Raw genomic sequence first — 21,936 nt, forward strand, 5'->3', positions numbered from 1 at the left:
ATGATTTCCCCCCTCCTTTGCTACTAGGGATTGAACCCAGGGGTGTGCAACCACTGAGATATACCCTCAGCCCTTTTTATTTTATTTGTTTGTTTGTTTATGTGTTTTGGTGCCAGGATTAAACCCAGAGATGCTTAACTATTGAGCCACATCCCCAACCCTTTTTGATATTTTATTTAGACACAAGGTCTCACTGAGCTGCTTAGTGCCTTGATAAATTGCTGAGACTGGTTTGAACTGGTGATCCTTCTGCCTCAGCCTCCAAAGTCCTTGGGATTCCACTTGGTGGAACACTACATCTAAATGCAATCTGTGATCCTGGAGGGGTTTCTGGTGCAGAATATATATATATATATATATATATATATATATATATATATATATATATATATGGAATATTACTGAGATACTTTTCCCCCCGGTACTGGGAAATGAACTCAGAGGTACTTTGACACCGAATTACATCCCCAACCCTTTTATTTTTTATCTTGAGACAAGATCTCACTACATTGCCCAGACTGCCTTTGAAGTTGTGATCCTCCTGCCTCAGCCTCCTGAGCTGCTGGGATTACAGGTATGTTGCCACTACACCCAGAAATATATTTTTTAATTGGTGGATGATAATCATACATAATAGTATGATTCATTATGTCATATTCGTACATGTACATAATATAATCTGATCAATCTCATTCTCCATATCAAAGATATTTTTATATGAACTGTATATTACACAATAGTATAGTATTAATATTAAATTTTCTAAGTGTGATAATTGCATTGTGGTTATGGAGGAGAAAGTCCTTTCTTAGGAATGATAAATATTTAGATTTTGGGAGGAAGTGTTAGCATGCTGTCTGCAAGGAACCAAAGGGAAAAAAAATTCAAGTAAATACATATAGAGAGTAAATGTACCAAATGTCAACAAATGGTGCATCGAGGTGAATGATATATTGGAGTTCTCTGTACTACTATTACATTTTCAAGTAGATATGATCATTTTCTAATTAGAAAGTTTGAGAAAGCAAACCAGGTACTGTGGCACACATCTGTAATCCCAGCTACGCAAGAGGATTGCAAGTTCAATTTAACTCGACCCTCAGCAACTTAGTGAGACCCTGTCTCAAAATAAAAAATTTAGAAAGTCTGAGGCCTTAGCTCAGTAGTAAAGTACCCCTAGGTTTAATCCCTAGTCCTCATCCCACCCCTTCCCCCCAAAAGTTGGAGAGAAGAAAAGTTAGGGACTGGGGTGTGGCTCGGTGATAGATGACTTGCCTATGGAGCCCAAGGCCCTCAGTCAATCCTCAGCCTTGGGAAAGACAGAGGAAGAGAGGAAGGACAGAATTCATTGCTAGCTGTCCCTAACTCTTCATTAAAACAGGCAGCCCTGCTCTAGATAATGATGAAAGCCAGTTTCTAAGATGGACCCCAGTGATTCTCATGGGTACTCCTGTTTCCTCTGGCATCCAACAGGGCTGATCTGTACTTCAGAAAGGACAGGGCGTGACATCTGAGGCAAGGTCATAGAGGACACTGCAGTTTCCCCCTTGCCCTCTCTTGATCACTCCCCCCGCCCCAAAGCAGTGCTACATGAGGACACTCCTGTGTCCTGTGGGGAGGCCAACCGAGGTCATGTTACTGAGGAAAAGCCTAAATAAACTGTCTCATTTCACTTGCATTAATTTACTTTAAAATCGCTACTTTGGGAGGTCACGTGCCCGAGATCACACCTCTGACTTGGGGGTCATGATGCTAACGGTTGTCTAGGTTACTCTTCAGGGACCTGGAGGTCACTTTTTCTGAAAACACTGACTCCTCGCTGGGGCCTGCTGATGTCTGATGAGGTCAAGATGAAGGCTTGACATCTCTGTCTTCAATTTGTGTTGATCTCCTTTGTCACCTTGACGTTTGGGCCAGAGTCTACTCAGCTCTGCAGAGAGACCTGTTGAACATTTGAGAAATGTTTTGTCCGAAACTATAATAACCTTGGAGACTCGCTTCATCTCTCTCTCTCCCCCCGCTTCAGGCTGAAGACACCTGCCAGCTGCCATGACCGGAAACACCAAACCATGGAAGGAGTGAGGAGTGGGTGGCACCTGAGTTCCCAGGAGATCGCAGACAAGATGTGAATATTCCTCCCCTTTATAGGCTCTCTCTCCCTCATTATTCCTGTCTGCATCTGTGACCCCTGGAGTTGAGCTGATGTGGGAGCAGAGCTCCATTCTTTGGCCACCAAATAGCCTCTCCTTCTCCCCAGTGCTCTCTCTAGGGTGTGGGTTTTTCCATGGGATGAGCCTCCAAACCTGGGTTTCCTGAGAGTAAGGAACTGAGACCTCCTCCAACAGTCAGCATCAATGTGGCCCCACAGGAGCAGCCGGGACACTGCTCTCCAGCCCCTTCAAGCCTTCTAATAACTGCAATCCTGCCAGAGACTTCAAGCCGGGACCTCCCTGCGATGCTGTTCCCCATTACTGACCCACAGAAACTATGAGATTTATGATTATTATTTTAAGCCGCTAAGTTTGGGGATAGTTCGTTAGACAGTAGAAGATCACTAATTCAGGGGCTGGGGTGGTGGCTCAGTGGTAGAGCGCTTGCCTAGTATTGTGAGGCACTGGGTTCAATCCTCAGCACCGCATATAAATAAATAAAAATAAAGGTCCATTGACAACTAAAAAATATTTTTTAAAAATCACCAATTCAGCATTTAAAGTATCCTACAACTTTTAAATCACAGGACTTGTTAAAATATTTATTATTATTTTTTGTACTGGGGATTGAGCCTCGGGGCACTCGACCACTGAGCCCCATTCCCAGCCCTATTTTATATTTTATTTAGAGATAGGACCTCACTGAGTTGCTTAGCGCCTCACTAAATTGCTGAGGCTGGCTTTGAACTCAAGATCCTCCTGCGTCAGCCTCCCAAGCTGTTGGGATTACAAGCCTATGCCACTGCACCTGGCTTCATTAAAATCATCTTTAACTTTTTTTGTGTAATGTCATTTATGTCCATTTTCCCTGGTGGGTGGCGAATGTTTCCAGGACAGGGACAGGGCCCGTTTTCTTGCTGCTGGTTCATTTATCATCTAACATGTAGATTGAACACTCGTGCCAAGTGCTGTCCTGAGCACTGGAGATCAGAGTCAGGACTAAGGTGACATAAACAAGGTCCTCAGAGCATAAAATGAAAGGAGGCACTCAGGTTCAGGCTCCTGCCAGGGCTGGGTTGGCATCTGAATAAGTGTCTTTTTCAGCTTTGCTCCTTGGGCACCTTGCTCACCTTACTCCAACCTTGTTGGAGAAGGAGACGTGTGCAAGAGAGTAGTCCATCTCTGACCTCTTTTTACCCTTGCAATATTCAATAGGGTTTTTTTTTTGGGGGGGGGGACTGGGGATTGAACTCAAGGACACTCGACCCCTGAGCCACACCCCAGCCCTATTTTATATATTTTTTTAAGAGACAGGGTCTCACTGAGTTGCTTAGTGCCTCACCTTTGCTGAGGCTGGCTTTGAACTCACGATCCTCCTGCCACCCACCCACCACCATGCCAGGCCAACATTCAGTAGTTTTGTACTGGTTCTTCTGTCGGGAGCACGTCTAATTGACAGGGTTCTGTAATATGCTTTGTTGTTGTCATCCGGGCAAATCTCCCGTCAGTACCCATAGGCATGCCTTTACTGAGTGCTTACCATGTGCCCCTGTTCTAGATGATGAAGCACAGTTTACAGATAAGGTGCCTGCCCCCAAAGACACACCACCTAATGGAGGATCTCCACAAATCACCCCCTCAGGAAACCATTAAAAGTTGGAATAAAGGCTATAAAAATGCCCTAATTAACTTCTAGAGAATTATGGGGATCTTTGCATCTAGGATGTCTCTGTAGATCTGCACAGGTGGTGTTTAAGCCAAGGGAAGAAGAGGCCAAACATGGAATGGAGGTGGGAATGCAGTTGCCATATTAGAGTAACTGAGAGAAGACAAGTGGACCTCTGGACAGGAAATATTAACAATGGGCATTTGTGATGTGAACTAAGTCAGACAGGATGGTACATACCTGTAATCTCAGCGATTAAAGAGGCTGAGGCAGGAGAATTACAAGTCAGCCTCAGCAACTTAGAGAGACCCTGTTATAAAATTTTAAAAAATGGCTTGGAATGTAGCTCAGTTAGACCATCCTTCCGTTCAATCCCCTGTACTGCCCCCCAAAAAAAGTGAACTGATATTTATTGAGCATTTACTATGTGCAGAGTACTGTGCTAAGAACTTTGAAAACTTAATACTTTAAAACCACCCTACTGAGTTGACTCCCTGAACCTTCTTATTTGGCAGATGAAGAAGTTAAGAGGTGAAATCACTGGCCCAAAGTCACACAGCCTAGACAAGCAATGACCAGGTTTGCACAATTCTGACTTTCAAATTTAGCCACCCCCCTTCCCCCGGTATTGGGTATTGAATTCGGGCCCCACACCTGTCAAATTCAAGCTTTAGAGTCAGGGAAATTGTGCTTACCTGTCTCCCACAAGGAAACAACGTTGGTTGCATTTTATTTTTTCAGTGCGGGGACGAACCCAGCGCCTCCCGCATGCTAAGCACAGGCTCCACTGCAGGGCTACACCCCCAGGCTCACTGTATTTGAAACAGCGCAGTGGGTGAGCAAGAAAAGACAGTTACACGTTTAGGTCACCAAGGCGGTCTCCTCTTCCCAACCCGCTGTCTTCCCCTGGGTGAGGGTTTGGGAAGGAAGCGACCAGAACTACAATTCCCTGAACTCCCTTCGCTAGCTGTCAAGCATCTCGGGAATTGTAGTCCTTCAAAGACACCTTCGTCCACAACTCCCGGCATGCATTTGGAGTGCGGATTCTTTGGTAGGAAAGGGGCGGTCGCTGAGCATGCTGGGAAGCGAGCCCGAGCCTCTCCCGTGGTTGGCCGCCCGGAGGAGCCTGGTCGTTCGTGAAACTACAACTCCCAGCGGGCTGTGCGCGAGAGGGTAGGCGGGTTCTTTCTGCCGGAAGTCCGCTCCAGCTGTGGGCCCCGTAACTGCAGCCAGAGCGTAGCCCCCCAGTTGCCGCGGGACCAGGGCCGCTGGGGTCCGGACAGGGGTCGCTATGGTAACGGGGGCGCGCCTCGCCGGGGGGCGGACGGAGGGAGGGTCCACGTGCACACAGCCGAGGCTTGGATCGGCGCTGACAAGTGCCACCCTGCCGCGGATGGTCTGGATCCGACGTGGGCTCTGGGGCTGGGAAGGAGGGAACAGGGCCTTGGTTCGCGCTCGGGTGTGCGATGGGGTCTCCAGGCAAGGGACATTGAGGAAGGAGTGTCCAGAGAGCACACTTGCGCATACGGGAGACACTGAAAGTTGTTGGGCGCTTTTGAGACAGGAGAGGCAGCTGGCGAGGCACGGTCTCAGGAGTGGGGAGGAGGCGTTGAAGGAGGACTGGAGACTCCGGACAGGGAGGGAGACCTGCCCGACGGTGGGGCAGGCGGGGTCTCCGGAGGTTGGAACAGGAGCAGGACACTCTGAGGAGAGAGAAACTCAAGGGGAAGAGAGTGGGTACTGGAGGCCGGAAGTGGGCACCTGTAGGGAGTCAGGAAAGTGTCCTGCGAAGGGAGGGGGTGGAGGTAGGGAGTGGATGCTAAAAAACGAATGGGGAGGGCTGCAGAGGTCTTGGTAGGGAGGAGGCTTGGAAGAGGAGGTCCTTGGGGCAAGGACTGAGCACTGGATTTAGGGGGTACTTCTGTTCCCCAGGTTGGGGCTTGGGAACCCAGGTTTCTTTGGTCAGGGAGTCAGGAAGGGAGATGGTTGGAGGAGAATGTCAGGACAGTGGGTGAGTTTTCCAAAGACAGGGTCTTGGAAACAAGATGTGACTTTGGAACAAGGGATGAGGCTCTGGAGTTGGAGAAGGGATATCTCCAATGAAAGACACACTGAGACTTGAGAGAGGGGACTGAAAATGAAAAACTGGAGATCAAGAGGACGGGGGATGGGGACTGGAGACAGGGGAAGGTTGGGAGGCATCAGAGGGGACAACAACAGATGAGGATGGATGAGGGTCCTGGAGGGAATGGCCCTCGTGGGGTGGATTCCTGGACGTAGAGAGAATCTCACTGGAAGGTGAAACAGGAAGTATTCAGGGGACTTGGGAATAAGAGGCATAGCTCTCAATTCTAGGCTTGCTTCTAGCTCCCCTTCCCATGTGACCCTTCTGTCCCTGGCTTTGCCCCAGGCTGTGGCTCCCTACTATGCCCATCCATGCTACTTCCTTTCCTGCACTGGACCCCCGCCTATTAGGAAGTGGGTTTCCCTGGCTCAGCAAAGGAGTTCTTGGAAGGAGAGTGTAATATCCTCTTCCTGTCCAGCCTGATGGGCTGGAGGTGGGGTAGAGTGTGTGAAGGCCTAGGAAGGGTTAGGGGCTCCTACAAGTTGGGATAAGGAGGTTCAGAGCAAGGCCTTTGAACTCCAGATCGGCTTTCTGGCTGTGAGACTTACTTTCTCTGAACCTGTTTTTTCATCTGAAAAATGGGCAAGAGCATGCCAATCTCAGACAGAACTTGGCCCAAAGCCAGCCTTCCTAGATAGGTGAGTTTGGGTCAGGGTTTTCTCAAAGTCAAATAACAGCACAGTATAATGCTACTAAGACCTAGTGTTTATATGACACTTAGTATATGTTATACGCTCTACTCTACCCTTTATATTTAACCCATGTGTTGGTCTTTGGAGGAGGTACTCTCATTAAGTTCATTATACAGAAAGGGAAGCTTAGGCTCAGAGAGGTTAAGTGATCTGCCATGGACACATAGCCAGTAATTGATAGTGCCAGGGTTTATTCTGGCATTAAAGCCTGAACTCTTTTTTTTTTTTAACTTTTTATTTTTTTAGTTGTTGATAAAGCTTTATTTATTTATATGTAGTGCTGAGAATCGAAGCCAGTGCCTTATACATGCCAGGCAAGTGTGCTACCGCTGAGCCCCAGCTGCAGCTCCAAAGCCTGAACTCGAATACTTCAGTCATAATGATAACTAATTTGTGTGTGTGCGAACTCAGCGTGTAAACACTTAGCCCTTCTGACTTTAACTGTGGTTTTCACAGTAGCCCAAGATGATTCACCTGTCTTTTCAGAATCTTAATAGCAAACTTCCTAGAACCGATGACAGCTAACATGGAGCACGGAACTCAAGATGCTGCTCTGGTGCTTCTCGTGTATTGTTTACTGATCACATTAACTGAGGCACTGAGCAGTTAAGCCACTTCAGAAGTGACTTTGCAGGACTGGACTTGTAGCTCAGTGGAGAGCACTTGCCTGCATGTGCAAGGGCCTGGGCGCTATCCTCAGCACTGCAGAAGGGAGGGAGGGAGGGAAACAGAGCGCTGGTGCGTGCTACGACCTGGATGGACCTGAAGACATGACTCTAAGTGAAGGAAGCCAGTTAAAAAGGCCATATCTATGTGATCCCACTAATGTGAAATGTCTAGAATAGGCAATCCACAGGGGAAGAGGTAGTCTGGTTGCCAGGGGCTAAGGGGAGGAAGAGTGGAGGCTAATGGGTAGGAGGTTTTTGGGAGATGGTAAGAATATTCTGGAATTAGTGGTGATATTTGTGCAACTGTGACTGTTTCTAAGAGAATATCCTAAAAAACCCCACTGAACTGTCTACTGTTTAAGAGAGGGAATTTGCTGGGCGTGGTGGCTGTGCCTGTAATCCCAGCGGCTCAGGAGGCCAAGTCAGGAGGATTGCAAGTTCAAATCCAGACTCAGCAACTTAGTGAGGCCCTAAGCAACTCTGCAAGACTCTATCTCTAAATAAAATATAAAAGAGGGCTGGTGGGGTCAGATTGTAGCTCAGTGGTAGATCGCTCACCTCCCATGTGGAAGGCACTGGGTTCGATCCTCAGCACCACATAAAAAAATAAAATAAAGGTATTGTGTCCATCTACAACTAAAAAAATATTAAAAAAGAAAAAAGAGAGGGCTGGGGATGTAGCTCAGTGGTTAAGTGCTCCTGAGTTAAATGCCCAGTATCCTGCCCCACTCCCCAAAAAAGAGGATGAATTTCATGATATGTGAATAATAATTCACATCACAATTTTAAAAAGTCATCCAAAAGAAAAAGAAGTGGAGGCTGGAGTCCCATGGCTCAGGGGTAGAACACTCGCCTAGCACGTGTGAGGCCTTGAGTTTGATCCTCAGCACCACATAAAAATAAATATATAAAATAAAGATTTTGTGTCCATCTGCAACTAAAAAATGTGAAAAAAAGAAAAAAAAAGAAAGAAAAGGAAAAGAAGTGAAAAGCCAGGGCTCAAGCTGAAGAATTGAGATGCAAACCTTCATTGAGGGCCTACTGCTTACCAGCCTCCAAACTAGGTTTATAAGCTTATGAAACCTCCAGAAACCTGATAAAACACCCTCTTTTTGGAACTTGTTTTGCTGGCGGGGAAACAGACTGTGAGAGGCAGACAAGAAGCCATGGAGCCTGGGACTCCGGGCCCTGGGGCTGGCTCAGAGTTGGCCACTGCTGGAAGGCGGGCTGGAGGGACCTGGGACAGAGCGCAGGGACAGCGAGGCCTCTAGGGAGCAGCTGGGGCCCTGCACCCTATCTCCCTGCAGGGACGGGTGGGGCTGTGGGGCAGTGGCCTCTAGCCCAGGCCACCTCCCTGCCTCTCTCACTTCCTCCTCTTCCTCCCGCTGCCCCCAGATCCGATTCATCCTCATCCAGAACCGCGCAGGCAAGACGCGCCTGGCCAAGTGGTACATGCAGTTTGATGACGATGAGAAGCAGAAGCTGATTGAGGAGGTGCACGCCGTGGTCACCGTCCGAGACGCCAAACACACCAACTTTGTGGAGGTGACAGATGCCCCTCCGTGCCTCCTACACCCCCTGCTTCCTTGTGACCTCCTCTGGCCTCCTGCCCAACTTCTAGCTCGAATGACCCATTGACTGACTCACCTTCTCCTGTCTTCCCTCAGCTGACTTTACTTTCCTTCCTTTATTTGGTATTTTTCTCTTCTTTTCTTTCTTTCTGTATTTTTTGTTTTTTTGGTACCAAGAATTGATCCCAGGGGTGCTTAACCACTGAGCCACATCCCCAGCCCTTTTTTATACTTTATTTAGAGACAGGGTCTTGCTGAGTTGCTTAGGGCCTCTCTCAGTTGCTGAGACTGGCCTCCAACTTGTGAACCTCCTGCCTCAGACTCCTGAGCCACTGGGATTACGGGCATGTGCTACCACACTGGGCTTTGGTACCTTTCAAAATTACAAAGATGGAGATTACCAGAGTGAAAGAGAGGAGTAGATTGAAAATCCATAAACCTACTCCTAGATCTTATCAGCATTTACATTTGTCTTTCCTTTTACCTTACTTATTTACTTTTATTGTCAAAGAGGTTAGTTTGTGTTCTTTGATGCTGCTGAGACTGGAACCCAGGGTCTCAGGCATGCTAGGCAAGTGCTCGGCCACTAAGCTACCCTTCAGCCCTTCATTTGCCTTTGTAAAACTCACTATAGGAGTGTTCATTCACACGGAAGTAGAGAGGATAGGATAAAGAGTGTCTTTTGCTATAGTGTTTTAAATTAAATTACAGACGTCATCATACTTCTTCTCCAAATATTTTTGGGAAAAATATTTTTAGCTTAGAAAATAAAAACATTTCCCTACTTCATCACAATACTGTTATCAGACCCAACCAAATCAAATTGGTAATACTTCCTTTTTCTTTTTTTTTTCATGTGGTATGGAAGATTAAACCCAGGAGTGCTCTCCCACTGAACCTCATCCCCAGCCCTATTTTGTATTTTATTTAGAGACAGGGTCTCCCCAAGTTGCTCAGCGCTTCATCGTTGCTGAGGCTGGCTTTGAACTCGCAATTCTCCTATTTTAGCCTCCTGAGCCTCTGGGATTACAGGTGTGCATCACCGTGCCGAGCCTTTTTATTTTTTATTTTGAGACAAAGTCTTGCTAAGTTGTTTCGGGCCTTGCTAAGTTGCTGAGGCTGACTTCAAACTTGCAATCCTCCTGCCTCTGCCTCCCAAGTCACTGAGATTGCAGGCATGTGCCACTGCACCTGGCTCTGGGTCTGTTGTAATCTTTGAGTCTTCACCTTTTATTCCCATGACATTCACCTGCTCAAGACAGAAGCCTGGGGCTGGCCTGTAGCTTAGTGGTGGACACTTGCCTAGTGTGAGGAGGCCCTGGAGTCACTCCCAGCACTTCACAGAAAAAGAGGTGGGACCCATTGTCCTGAAGAACCCAACAGACATTTACCACAGGCCTGCTGTGTGCCAGGCACTGTTCTTGGTCCTAGGGTCCCACAGAGACTGTCGCAAATACCCATCTCTGCCTTGGAGAACCCTGTGCTGGTTGGTGGGAGCCGGTCTTGGCTATGGTGGTCAGGTGACTGTGAATGGCAGTAGGAACAATTAGCAGCTGACTTGAGGGCAGAGTGCTAGGTGACACTGGAGGGGAGACTGCAGTTTTCTGCGTTTTTTTCTGGAAAGCATGGTAAAAGGTGACATTAGAGCCAAGACCCGAAGGAGTCGAAAAAGTCCAGGCAGTGGAAGAAGATGGCTATCTGAGAGAGGAACAGCAAGTACTAAGGCCCTGAGGCAGGAACACATGGAGGGTTCCAGGGCCGGGCAGGGAGGAGGGCGGAGCCGATGAGGATAAAGGTAGCCCAGGTGCTGGGCCTCAGGGGCCTCCTGGGAGACTCAGAAAAATGGAGCACAGGAGCATTTTGAGCCCAGGAGGGACATGGACCCGCCTTAGGCCTCTGGGGTCCGCTGTAGGGAACAAGAGCAGAAGCAGGGGCCTGCTCCGGTGGTGACCGCAGTGGTCCAGGAACATGTACTGGTGACAGAGCCACCATGGAAGTGATGGGGTGGCCAGGCATGGGCGTGCAGTGCAGGGGAGAGACCAGGCTGAGGGCTGGGGTCTGAGCCTGAGCCCCAGGCAGGTGGCCTGCATTTTCTGAGATGTGCTGAGTCTGACTGAGCAGGTGGAGGTGTTGGGAAGGTCAGTCCAAGGTGTCTGCCCCTGCCCTAGGGAGGCCGTGGGGGAGGGAAAGGTGCAGGTCACGGAGCAATGGCGACCTGGGAAATGTGGGGAACCAAGCCAGGGACTCAGAGTGGCCGTGAGAAGAGAGAACAAGGGGGCGCGGGGGCCACCTCTGGAGGCGGTGGAGACTGGCAGCCGGGGGCGGAAGAGTGTTCAGGGGGAGGGTGGGACTGGCCCCTGGGCGCTGCCAGCCAAAGTCAGGGGTGGCCTCGCCCAGAGGTGGCCATTGGGATCACGGGCGAGAGGAGGAGAGGGGAGCTGGGGGTGCCAGGGGCCAGTGCAGCGCCCAGTGCGCCCTGAGCGCTGGCTTGATACACACGTGCGGGTCCAGAAGCAGGTCCGTGGGGCCTGGGGAGACAGGGCAGCAGTGGGTCAGCGGGGAGTGAGACGGTCCGGCCACAGGTCTTGGGTCCCCCTGGACCCAGGCTCACGGTGCGGTCCTCACTCGCAGCACTGCTGTGTCCCACCTGGGGCCGGCCAGGGCCCGCCACCTTTGCAGCAGTAACTGACAGCCTTGTGCTGCTTCCTGGGTCTCAGGCCTGTCTCCAGGTGGTGGCCGTCGGAGTGGGCAGGGCTGGCTGGGGGGACCTGGCTGGGATGCCTGGACAGCCCGAGGAGGCAGGGCTCTCTGGAGGAAGGGACCTTGGGGGCAGAGGTCGTTCGTTGGTCCAATGGTGACACACAGGAGTATCAGGCAGAATGAATGTCACATGACACGTTCCTTATGATATAGAAGCGACCAGGGCCTGGGATCTGTGAGGGAGAAACAGGGAGGGGAAGCGGGAGACCCAGGCAGCTTCCCTGGCCACGGTCACAAATCACCTCAAACACAGTAGCGTGAACCTCTGGGGCCAAGAGGGGAATCCATTTCCTTGGCTTTTCTAGCGCCGGCAGCTGCCTGCCAGCCTGCCAGCCCAGGGTTCTGGCAGCTTCTGTCTCTCTGGCTCTCACTGCCCTCCCCTCATTTCCTACGTAAGGACCCCTGCAATGACATCGTCCCATCCAAATAGTTCAGGACCATCTCCCCATTTCTTTCTTTTTTGTTTTGGTACCAGGGAGTGAACCCAGGGACACTCAACCACTGAGCCACATCCCCAGGCCCCGCCTTTTTGCCATTGTAGATGGACGGCATGCCTTTATTTAGCTTATTTATTTTTTTAATGTGATGAGGATTGAACCCAGGGCCCCACTTGCTAGGCAAGCGCTTTGCCACTGAGCCCCGGCCCAGCCCTCAAACTTCTGAATCACATCTGCCAAGTCCCTCTCACCACGCAGGGCCACACAGTCACAGGCTCCAGGGATCAGCGGCCATCATTCAGTTTGCTGTAGCATCAGTGGTGCAGTGGTGTCAGCCCTGGGTGGGGACACAGAGCGACATGCTCAGCTTCCCGCATAGGCTCACAGTGCCATCTGGGGACAGACCCACCCTAGACAGAGATGACCTGGAGAAGGACAGGGTGGGTGTGGGTAGTGCCAACATTGTTAGAGGGGACTTCTGCCCCCGCCTTCAGAAAGAGGTTCCTGGGGAAGAGAGGGTGTGGGGTAGCCCTGGGAAGAGCAGGCAGAGCAGCCGGGGGGCCGGGGCCAGGAGGGGGAGAGCGCGGACAGCAGCGGAGGGCTGATCGGTGCCGGAGAATGCGTCCCTGGGCGTCCCTGGGTTATGTGTGGCAACACTGGGATCACACAAAACAGAGTCAGCTCGTAGAAATTAACAAAGGGTGAGCCAAAGTGAAAACTTTAGGGGCTAATATTGGCACCTACAGTGGCCACCAGATGGCGCCCCACACACACACACATCAGAGAACTGGAACTTCAGATTTTGGCTAATCCCTATTTAGTACCCCAGAGGGTGTGTCCATATCTTTTTTTTTTTTTTTAAGAGAGAGAGAGAGAATTTTAATATTTATTTTTTAGTTTTCGGTGAACACACAACATTTGTTTGTATGTGGTGCTGAGGATCAAACCCGGGCCGCACGCATGCCAGGCGAGCGCGCTACCGCTTGAGCCACATCCCAGCCCAGGGTGTGTCCATATCTAAATGTCAATTTGTTTGTGTCCCCCTGCCTTTTTTTTTTTTTTTTTTTTTTTGTGTGTGTGTGTGTGTGTGTGTGTGCTGGGGATGGAATGCAGGCCCATGCTAGGCACTCACTCTACCACCAGCCCCAGCCCCAGCCCAGCCTGTCAATCTCTTTACCTGTGCATGTAAAATTAGTCTCCTTCCCTGGTCCAGCAGCTGTTCACGGGTGGTGTGGATGTGTTTATTGTGTTATTATTCTCATGTTTACATATTTCAATTGAGCATCCCTTACCCAAAAATCCAAAATGTGAAAAAAAAAATGTTTTTTCTTTGAGAGAGTCTTACTGTCTCACAGTCCTGATGTCTTCCTGCTGCCCCGGGTGGTCCTGGACTCCTGGGCACAAGCTGTACTCCTGCCTCAGCCTCCCGAGGGGTTGGCACTGTAGCCATGTGCTACCCCACCCGGCTCAAATCTGAAACCTTTTGGGTGCTGACCCGAGTTTTCAGATTTTGGAGCATTTTGGGCTTTCAGATGAGGTATATCGAACCAGTAAAGTCTGTGCAAATATTCCAAATTCTGAACAACTCTGAAGTCTGAAACCCTTGTGGTCCCAAGCATATGGGCTGAGTTCAGTGAGCACAGGGCCCAGGTTGTCCTGGTTACCATGGTGACCTCTGCACTGCCCACCGTAAGCCTGGCACACAGTAGGCCCAGGAAGTATTTATAGAATGACTGATGGAATTAATCCATCTATGGACTTCGACCTCCAGGTGACGGCGTTGAGGCTGGATGGATTCCACTGGACAGTCCAGGCTCCCTCTCAGCCCTGGGCCCCCTCTGCCTTCAGTGCCACTGCCCATCCCGCAGGTCTCAAATTTGATGCCCTCCTTCAGGAAGCCTCACTGGCTCCCAGGCTCTATAAGGGGTTAGGTCCCACTGGGGCTGCCTGATCTGCTGCCAGGGCATGAGTCTCCCTCCCCTGGACCGTGAGCCCTGGGAGGGCAGAGCTGGGGTATCCCTCTCACCGTGGGGCCCCCAGCACAGGCCAGGCACAGAGCTGGGCCTCAGAGACCACAGAGTGGTGGCTTATGTCCACTCTGCTGGCACATTGGTCCTAGGCCTGCCCCATCGCTGACAGCCCCTCTGTCCACAGTTCCGGAACTTTAAGATCATCTACCGACGCTACGCTGGCCTGTACTTCTGCATCTGTGTGGACGTCAATGACAACAACCTGGCCTATCTGGAGGCCATCCACAACTTCGTGGAGGTGAGTGGAGCAGGGCCTAGGGGGCCGGGCTGGTCCTCCCCTCCCCACCTCTGCTGCTTCTTGACTCTGCCTCCTGCATCTGCTCTGCCCACTGAGTCTTTCGCCCTCTGCCTTCCCACCATCCAGCTCTGTCTCTTTCTTTCTGTGCCTCAGGCTAGCCCTTCTGCCAACTTTTTCTGTAATCACCCGGGATTCTTGTTCTTGTCACTCTTCCTCATCCTCCTCTCTACCTTAACATCCCCATCTCTCTCCCTCCCTGAATTTTTGTATCTTTCTCCCTCCCTTTTCCTCAGTGTCTCTCTTGTTTTTGTGCCATTTATTTATTTATTTATTTTTGATCCTGGGGATTGAACCCAGGTGCTTTACCTACGTCCCCAGTTCTTCTTTATGTATTGAGACAGGGTCTTTCTAAGTTGTTGAGGCTGGCCTTGAACTTGCGATCCTCCTGCCTCAGCCTCCCTGTGGCTGGGATAACAGGCGTGTGCCACTGTGCCTGGCTTTTCTGTCTCTTTCTGATGACCCTTGCTCCTGTCTCTGCGTGTCCCCCTCCCTGCCCTTCGGTTACCACCTTTCTTCTCGGCAGGTCTTGAACGAGTACTTCCACAATGTCTGTGAACTGGACCTGGTGTTCAACTTCTACAAGGTAAGCTCCTGGCACAGGCGGGGAGGGCCGTGTGGCCTGGAGCCCTCAGCCACCAGGGCCCCTGATGCCCACTTCCTCTCCCCTGGGCCCTCCTTCACACAGGTCTACACGGTCGTGGACGAGATGTTCCTGGCCGGCGAAATCCGCGAGACCAGCCAGACGAAGGTGCTGAAGCAGCTGCTGATGCTGCAGTCCCTGGAGTGAGGCCACCGCCGCCACCTCGGACTCACCCGCTCGCCCCCCCAGGCCTGCGGCCACCCGCAGCCCCCTCCCTCAGCCGCCCTGGAGGAAGGGACCCAGCTGGGTCTGGGCCACAAGGGAGGAGACTGCACCCCGCTGCCTCTGGGCCCAGCTGTGGGCGGAGGCTACCTTCAGTGTCCCGAGTAACCTTGCTGTTGTCGTGTGACGCCATGAGTGTGCGTGTGGAGCCCCCAATAAACCCGTGGTCCTGCCTGGCCTCGCATCCTCCAGCCCCTGCCTCATCCCAGGGACCCTCAGGACACCTGCCCTCCATCCATCAATGAGTCAGTCAGCAAGCACCCTACTGTGCTGAAGGAGGTGGGGGTCAAAGCACGTCAGCTCTGCAGCCACCAACAAAGGGTTCCCAAGACACGGGCGGGATGGGTTAGACAGTGAGACTCCGAGGCCCCTGAGTGCACCAAGCATCTGGGCACTGATCCAGTCGCCTTCCTCATCCTCACAGGATTCAGAGGAAACAGCTGCCGGGCGCGGTGGTGCCCACCTGTAATCCCAGCAGCTGGGGAGGCTGAGGCAGGAGGATTGCAAGTTCAAAGCCAGCCTCAGCAACAGCAAGGCCCTAAGCAACTGTAAATAAAATGCAAAACAGGGTTGGGGATGTGGCCGAGTGACCCTGAGTTCAATCCCCGTTACCAAACAAACAAACAAACAAACAAAAAAAAAAACAAGAAGAAGCGACTCTTGTCCCCATTTTTCAGGTGAGATCACTGAGCCCTGAAAAGTTAAAATCCTTGGCCACATTCACGTAGCTCATCACAGCTGAGCAGGGCGGAGCTGTGGAGGCTGGTTCCCAGTCGCTGGTTCACCGAGGCCCTGGGGTTGCCAGAGACGCACACACTTCGCTTAGGACTTTGCGTTTCTCAGCAGCAGCCCTGTTGGCAGTTGAGCCAGGACAGTCCTTCAGTGTGAGATGGCCCCAGGTCTGGCTTCCACCCACCTGCCCAAAGTGGCCCTCTGGCCATTGTGACAACAGAAAACAACCTGCATGTTTCCAGTGCCCTCTGGGGTTGTGGTGCACCCCGAGTGGCCTCGGGCGGAGTGTGAGGGAGGCTGGCAGCACCTGTGATGGAGCCGCGGGGCAAGGCGAGGACGGCCCTGGGCGCGTCTGCTCTCCTTGCGAGTCCCACTGCAGAGGACAGGGCTCCCAGCAGTACCACTCTGCAGCTGTGTGGCCTTTAGGTGGGTCACTTAGCTTCTCTCACCTCAGTTTCTTCATCTGGAAAGTGAATTGGTGATGGTTTTCTATCTCACCCTCGGGTTTAAGGAGAGTTTACAGTTGGGCCAGGGGTTAGTAAGCACACACTCCTTCCATAGACATTAATTTAATGCCTGCTGTATGCAAGGCACCATCAGAGACACCAGAGGAATCTCCAGGAGTGGACAGTAAACACCATAATTGTTGATATGCACAGGGAAGAATCTGGAGAATTCCTTTTGCTTTACACTGGGCAGTGTGTAAGTGTGTGAAGTGTGTGTGAGTGTGTGAAGTGTGTGTGAGTGTGGTGCTGGGGATTGAACCCAGGGCCTTATGCATGTGAGGCAAGCACCCTACCAACTGAGCTATAGCCCCAGCCCATCCCTGGCCCTTGTTATGTTTTATTTTTAGACAGGGTCTCGCTAAGGTGCTTAGGGCCTCACTAGATGGCTGAGGGCAGCCTTGAACCTATGATCCTCCTGCCTCAGTCTCCCTCATAAATAGGATTGTGGGCACGCACCATGTGCCTGGCTCTGGCGCATTCAAGGTGGAAGCCGTGAGATTTTGTACCAGTTGGGTCTAAGGGAGAGGAGGATTAGAGCTCCCCCTCAGTTTTGCCCCTGAGTGTCTCACAGTCTGAAATCTTCCTTGGCAGAAGTGAGAAGCCGGTGGGAGTGATCTGTCCGGTTTTGTGTTTGTGTGTCTTAGCACTGGGCCTGGACCCAGGGTCTTGACGGTGCTGGGCAAGCGTCTGACCTCTGAGCTGCACCCCCGCCCCCACCCTTTCCAGTTTGAGCTTCTGTGAGTCCCATGAAGAGTGTGGCCCTGGAGCTGGGAGGGAAGCCTCCTGGGAAACAGTCCCTGGAAGTCACCAGGACACTGAGGGATGGACTGACATCAGGACATCACGGGGTCCTCTGAAGTCACCGAGGGAACAGGGGCAGAGAGAGAAGCCATTTAAAGACAGCTGTCGGTTCTCTGGCTATCAGAGTTTAGAGAAAAGACTGGAAAATGAAGCAAAAAAGGAACAGCCAGCGTGCGGCTGGGGGTGCAGCTCACTGGGGGAACATGTGCTCAGCATGTTTGAAGCCTTGGGTTTGAGGCCTGGATTGGCCTCCAGGAAAGAAAGGAAGGAAGGACAGACAGCTAGTGAGTACAGTGTCCTGGAATCTGGGGGAAAAAGAGTACATTGAGGAGAGAACAGCTGGGCACAAGGGCGCACGCCTATAATTCCAGTGGCTCTGGAGGAGGCCGAGGCAGGAGGAAGCAACTCAGTGAGACCTTATCTCTAAAATCTAAAAAAGGGCTGGGGGTATGCTCAGTGACTAAGCATGCTTGGGTTCAATCCTAAGTACCAAAAAAAAAAAAAAAAAAAAAAAAAAATGGAAAAGGAAAAGGAGAGAATATTCACGTCTAACACTGTTGAGATGGAGCTGGGCACAGTGGCACATACCCGTAATCCCAGGGACTTTGGGAGTCTGAGGCAGGAGGATTGCAAGTTTGAGGCCAGCCTCAACAATTAGTGAGACCCCATCTCAAAGTAAAGAAATTGTTTGACTTGTAGATGGACACACTATCTTTATTTTATTTTATTTATTTTGTGTGGTGCTGAGGATCGAATCCAGTGCCTCAGTGCTAGGTAAGTGCTAGGTAAGTGCTCTACCACTGAGCCACAATCCCAGCCCCTCAGACTAAAATTTAAAATGGGCTGGGAATGTGGCTCAGCTGGAGAGTTCTTGCCTAGTACATGCAAGGCCCTGGGTTCAATCCCAGTACCAGAGAGAGAGAGAGAGTGAGAGAGAGAGAGAGAGAGAGAGAGAGAGAGAAAGAGAAAGAGAGAGAGAAAGAAAGAAAGAAGGAAAGGAAGAAAGGAAGAAAGAAAGAAAGAAAAAATCTTCTTGAGGTCACTGCAAACCCATTCAAATGGTTACTCACAGAAATACCTAGTGCTGGCCCACGGCACCTGGCAAGGGGCAGAGCCCGCGAGCTCTCAGGCATTGCTGATGAGATTGCCGATGGGAACTTCCCAAAGGTACAGCCTCTGGCGCTTTCTTATAAAGATCGACTTTGCTTCCCTGACTCCGCAGTCACACTCCTGCTTGTTCACCCAAGAGAATCAGAAGTCTGTCTGCACAAGTCGGTGCACACACATCCTTGGCATTGTCCTCAGTGCCGATAGGTGAAGGCAGCCTGGTGGTCGTGCCCCGATCTGTGGATCAACCACGCTGTTTCCAGACAGTGGAGCATTAATTGGCCACAAAATGAACTGAAGCAGAGATCACAGTGGCAACACCTGTAAGCCCAGGTACCCAGGAGCCGAGGCAAGAGGATCAGGAGCCCTAGGCCAGCCTGGGTAACTTAGTGATTACCTTGTCTCAAGATAGAGGGAAAAAGGACTGGGAGGTGGCTCAGTGGTAGAGCACCCTTGGGTTCAACTCCCAGTACCAGGGAAAAGAAAAAAAGAAGAAGAAGAAGAAGAAAGAAAAGAAGCAAAAGGTACAAAGCTCCAAAACAGACCCAGCTGTGGAGACTCAGTGTGAGTGTGTCTCTGTATGGTCCTGGGGGTCAAACCCAGGGCCTGTGCATGATAAGCAAATGCTCTACTACTGAGCTACACCCAGCCCTCTATGTAGAGTTGATAAGTGATAGAGGCCACCTTTCATGTCACTGGGGAAGCATGAGGGAAGCACATAAAAAAATTACTTACTCCTTATTATGGCTGTATTGTAGAGAAACATTTGTTAGGACACACACACACACCTGTGTACATGCACACACAAACACAACAGCATGAAAGAAAAGATTGATCAGTTCTGCCTTGGAAGTAAAACAGCCAGCCATCAAAAGCACCACTTTAAGAAACAAAGACAGCCAGGCGAGGTGGTGCACACCTGTGATCCCAGTGGCTCTGGAGGCTGAGGCAGGAGGATTGCAAGTTCAAAGCCAGCCTTAGCTATGGCGGGGTGCTAAGCAACTCAGAGAGACCCTGTCTCTAAATAAAATACAAAATTGGGATAGGGATGTGGCTCAGTGGTTAAATGCCCATGGGTTTAATTTCCTGTACCAAAACAAAAAACAAAATCCAGGGTGTTAAACCCTCCCAGAAGCCTGGGAGATGGGGAAAGATTGCAGAAGGTGCAATCAGGACAGGTTTCTTTTTCCCCCTGCAGCCCTGGGAAGGAGCCCAAGGCTCACGCACGGCATGCCAGGCAAGCAAGCACTCTACCTCCAAGTCACATCCCCAGGAGACTGGATGTCCACCTGGACCCTGCAGAAATGAGCTGAGACGTGGCTTGCAGCCCCCTGCCTGAGCCTTGTGGAGGTTAACCAGAGGCAGCCTGGCCTTTGCTCCCGTGGTGCAGTCCCATTCGGGCCCAGGACATCCACTTTTACTGGGCACCTACTTCCTGGAGCTGCAGAAAAACCACTGTCCTTCCAGCTGCCCCAGCGGGGATCCTGGAGGAGAGTCACACTCTGGCCAGCCTCTTCCCCCACATCCCATTCAGCAGGAAATCCTGTTGACTTGACCTTCAAAATGTGTCCAAAGTCCAGCCCCCGCAGCTACTCCAGCTGCCTGGGCTACTGCAGGCACCTCCTTGCGGTTTCCATCCTGCCCGCCCCATCCCTGCTGCCAAGAGAAAGTTCCCTCGTGGCAGCAGAATCCTGGACAGGCACAAGGACATCAGTCCTCTGCTTCAAATCCCTCCTGCCTCACTCAGAATAAAAGCCAAAGTCCTCAGCACAACCACAAGTTCCCTGGTCCCTCTAGAACCCATTCCCACCCACTTCCCCTCACTCACCCCATCTGTGCACACGGGCTTCCTTGACTTTCCCCAGCACAGTGCTGCCTCAGGACCTTTGTATGTGCTCTGCCCTTTCCCTGGAATGCTCTTGCCCTGTATATCTGTACTTCCTCAGGTCTCTGCTCATCCATCACCTCCTCAGCTGGGCCTTCCTGACCTTGCCATTAAGGTCCTTCTAGTATCATGTCACCATATACCTTATAACCTATATTTAAAATTTCTTCTTTACCTTTTTTCCCTACCAGTAAGCTACACCCTGAGTCCTATTTATTTATTTATTTTGAGACAGGGTCTCACTAAGTTACTAAGGCTAGCCTCCAACTTGGAATCCTCCTGCTTCAGCCTCCCAAACTGCTGGGATTACAAGCCTGCACCTCCGTGCCTGACAACCACTTTTTAAATGTCTTTTGATCATATTTATCACCACATATTGCTTACATATTATATATATAAAATATAAAATAAAGCCTGAGAGTGGGGCTGTGGATCAGTGGTAGAGCATATATATATATATATATATATATATATATATATATATATATGGCAAGGATATCTGTCTTCACTCTGTACTTCGTGTCCAAAAGAGCACTGGACCCTCAACAAATATTAAGTAATGTGCTTCTAGAAGCTGTCCACACTCCTGGCCTAAGACCCCCGACACCATTCGAGCCTCTACTTCCACTGCTGCCCACCCGGCCTCTCTGCCTCTGTCTTTCTCCTGTCCCCTGTCTCCTCTCTCCCTGACAAGTCCCCTGTGATGACATGGAGCCCCTCAAGAGCATGCAGGCTTATCTCCCATCTCGAGGTCCTAGTCACACCTGCCCAGTCCCTCTGCTGTGGTCTTGGGAATTAGAATGTCCATATTCTGGCAATTAGAACGTTATTCTGGGTACCAAAGTTGAGTTATATAAAATGCATTATCAAAATTAATTCCACATCTTTCTCTTTGGTTTTTGAATATGGCTACCAGAAAATTAAGAATTACCTATGTGAAGGGTTGGGGTGTGGCTTAGTGGTAGAAAGCATGCTGAGTGTGTGGTTTCCATCCCAGGACCACACAACACACACACACACACACACACACACACACACACACACACACACACAATCACCTCTGGGGTTTGCATTATATTTCTGCAGACATACTGCTCCATATGTTTTCCTGGTCTAATGATTCTCCATTTCCCTCCTATTAATAGAATGTAAGCTCCATAAAGCCTGGGTTTTGTATCATCTATCACTAGATCCCTGTTGCTAGCACATTCCTGGCATGTGGTAGGCCCTCAATATTTTTTTTCAGGCTGGACACTGTGATGTACACCTGTAATCCCAGTGACTTGGGAGGCTGAGGCAGGAGGATTACAAGTTCGAAACCAGCCCCAGCAACTGAATGAGACCCTGTTTCAAAGTAAAAAATGAATAATAAAAAAAAGGAGAGGATGTGGCTCAGTGGTTAAGTACCCCTGGGTTCAATCCCCAGTACTAAAAAAAAATAAAATTGTTCAATCCTGGAGATTAGAGCTGTTACTGCCTGGCCGGTGCTCTACCACTGAGCCACATCCCCAGCCCCTGGATAAACATTGGTTGAATGAATAAATATTTAAAATGTTTTTCCTGATGACCTATCTCAGATACCCCTACTCCCACCCAAACCCCAAGGCTTCTTTCTCCCTCCCAGGATCAAGGATTCAGGGTAGAAG

The 21,936-nt window shown here is 50.5% G+C and overlaps 1 protein-coding gene and 1 long non-coding RNA gene across 2 annotated transcripts; one reads left to right on the forward strand and one right to left on the reverse strand.

Moving 5' to 3' along the window:
• Nucleotides 1–1,667: 1,667 nt before the first annotated feature.
• Nucleotides 1,668–4,727, reverse strand: LOC143383911 (uncharacterized). The gene is made up of 2 exons (XR_013089211.1): nt 4,512–4,727; nt 1,668–1,942 (listed from the first exon to the last, which is right to left on the reverse strand). It is a non-coding gene; the product is annotated as an uncharacterized LOC143383911 (long non-coding RNA).
• A 272-nt stretch (nt 4,728–4,999) lies between these two features.
• Nucleotides 5,000–15,435, forward strand: Ap2s1 (adaptor related protein complex 2 subunit sigma 1). The gene is made up of 5 exons (XM_076838657.1): nt 5,000–5,110; nt 8,697–8,846; nt 14,224–14,337; nt 14,921–14,980; nt 15,083–15,435. The coding sequence occupies exons 1-5, from the start codon at nt 5,108–5,110 to the stop codon at nt 15,182–15,184; spliced, it is 429 nt and encodes a 142-aa protein (XP_076694772.1). The 5' UTR covers nt 5,000–5,107; the 3' UTR covers nt 15,185–15,435.
• The last annotated feature ends 6,501 nt before the right edge of the window (nt 15,436–21,936 follow it).

Source organism: Callospermophilus lateralis, chromosome 18, assembly GCF_048772815.1.
Source record: "Callospermophilus lateralis isolate mCalLat2 chromosome 18, mCalLat2.hap1, whole genome shotgun sequence".
In the NCBI taxonomy this organism is placed as follows: Eukaryota; Metazoa; Chordata; class Mammalia; order Rodentia; family Sciuridae; genus Callospermophilus; species Callospermophilus lateralis.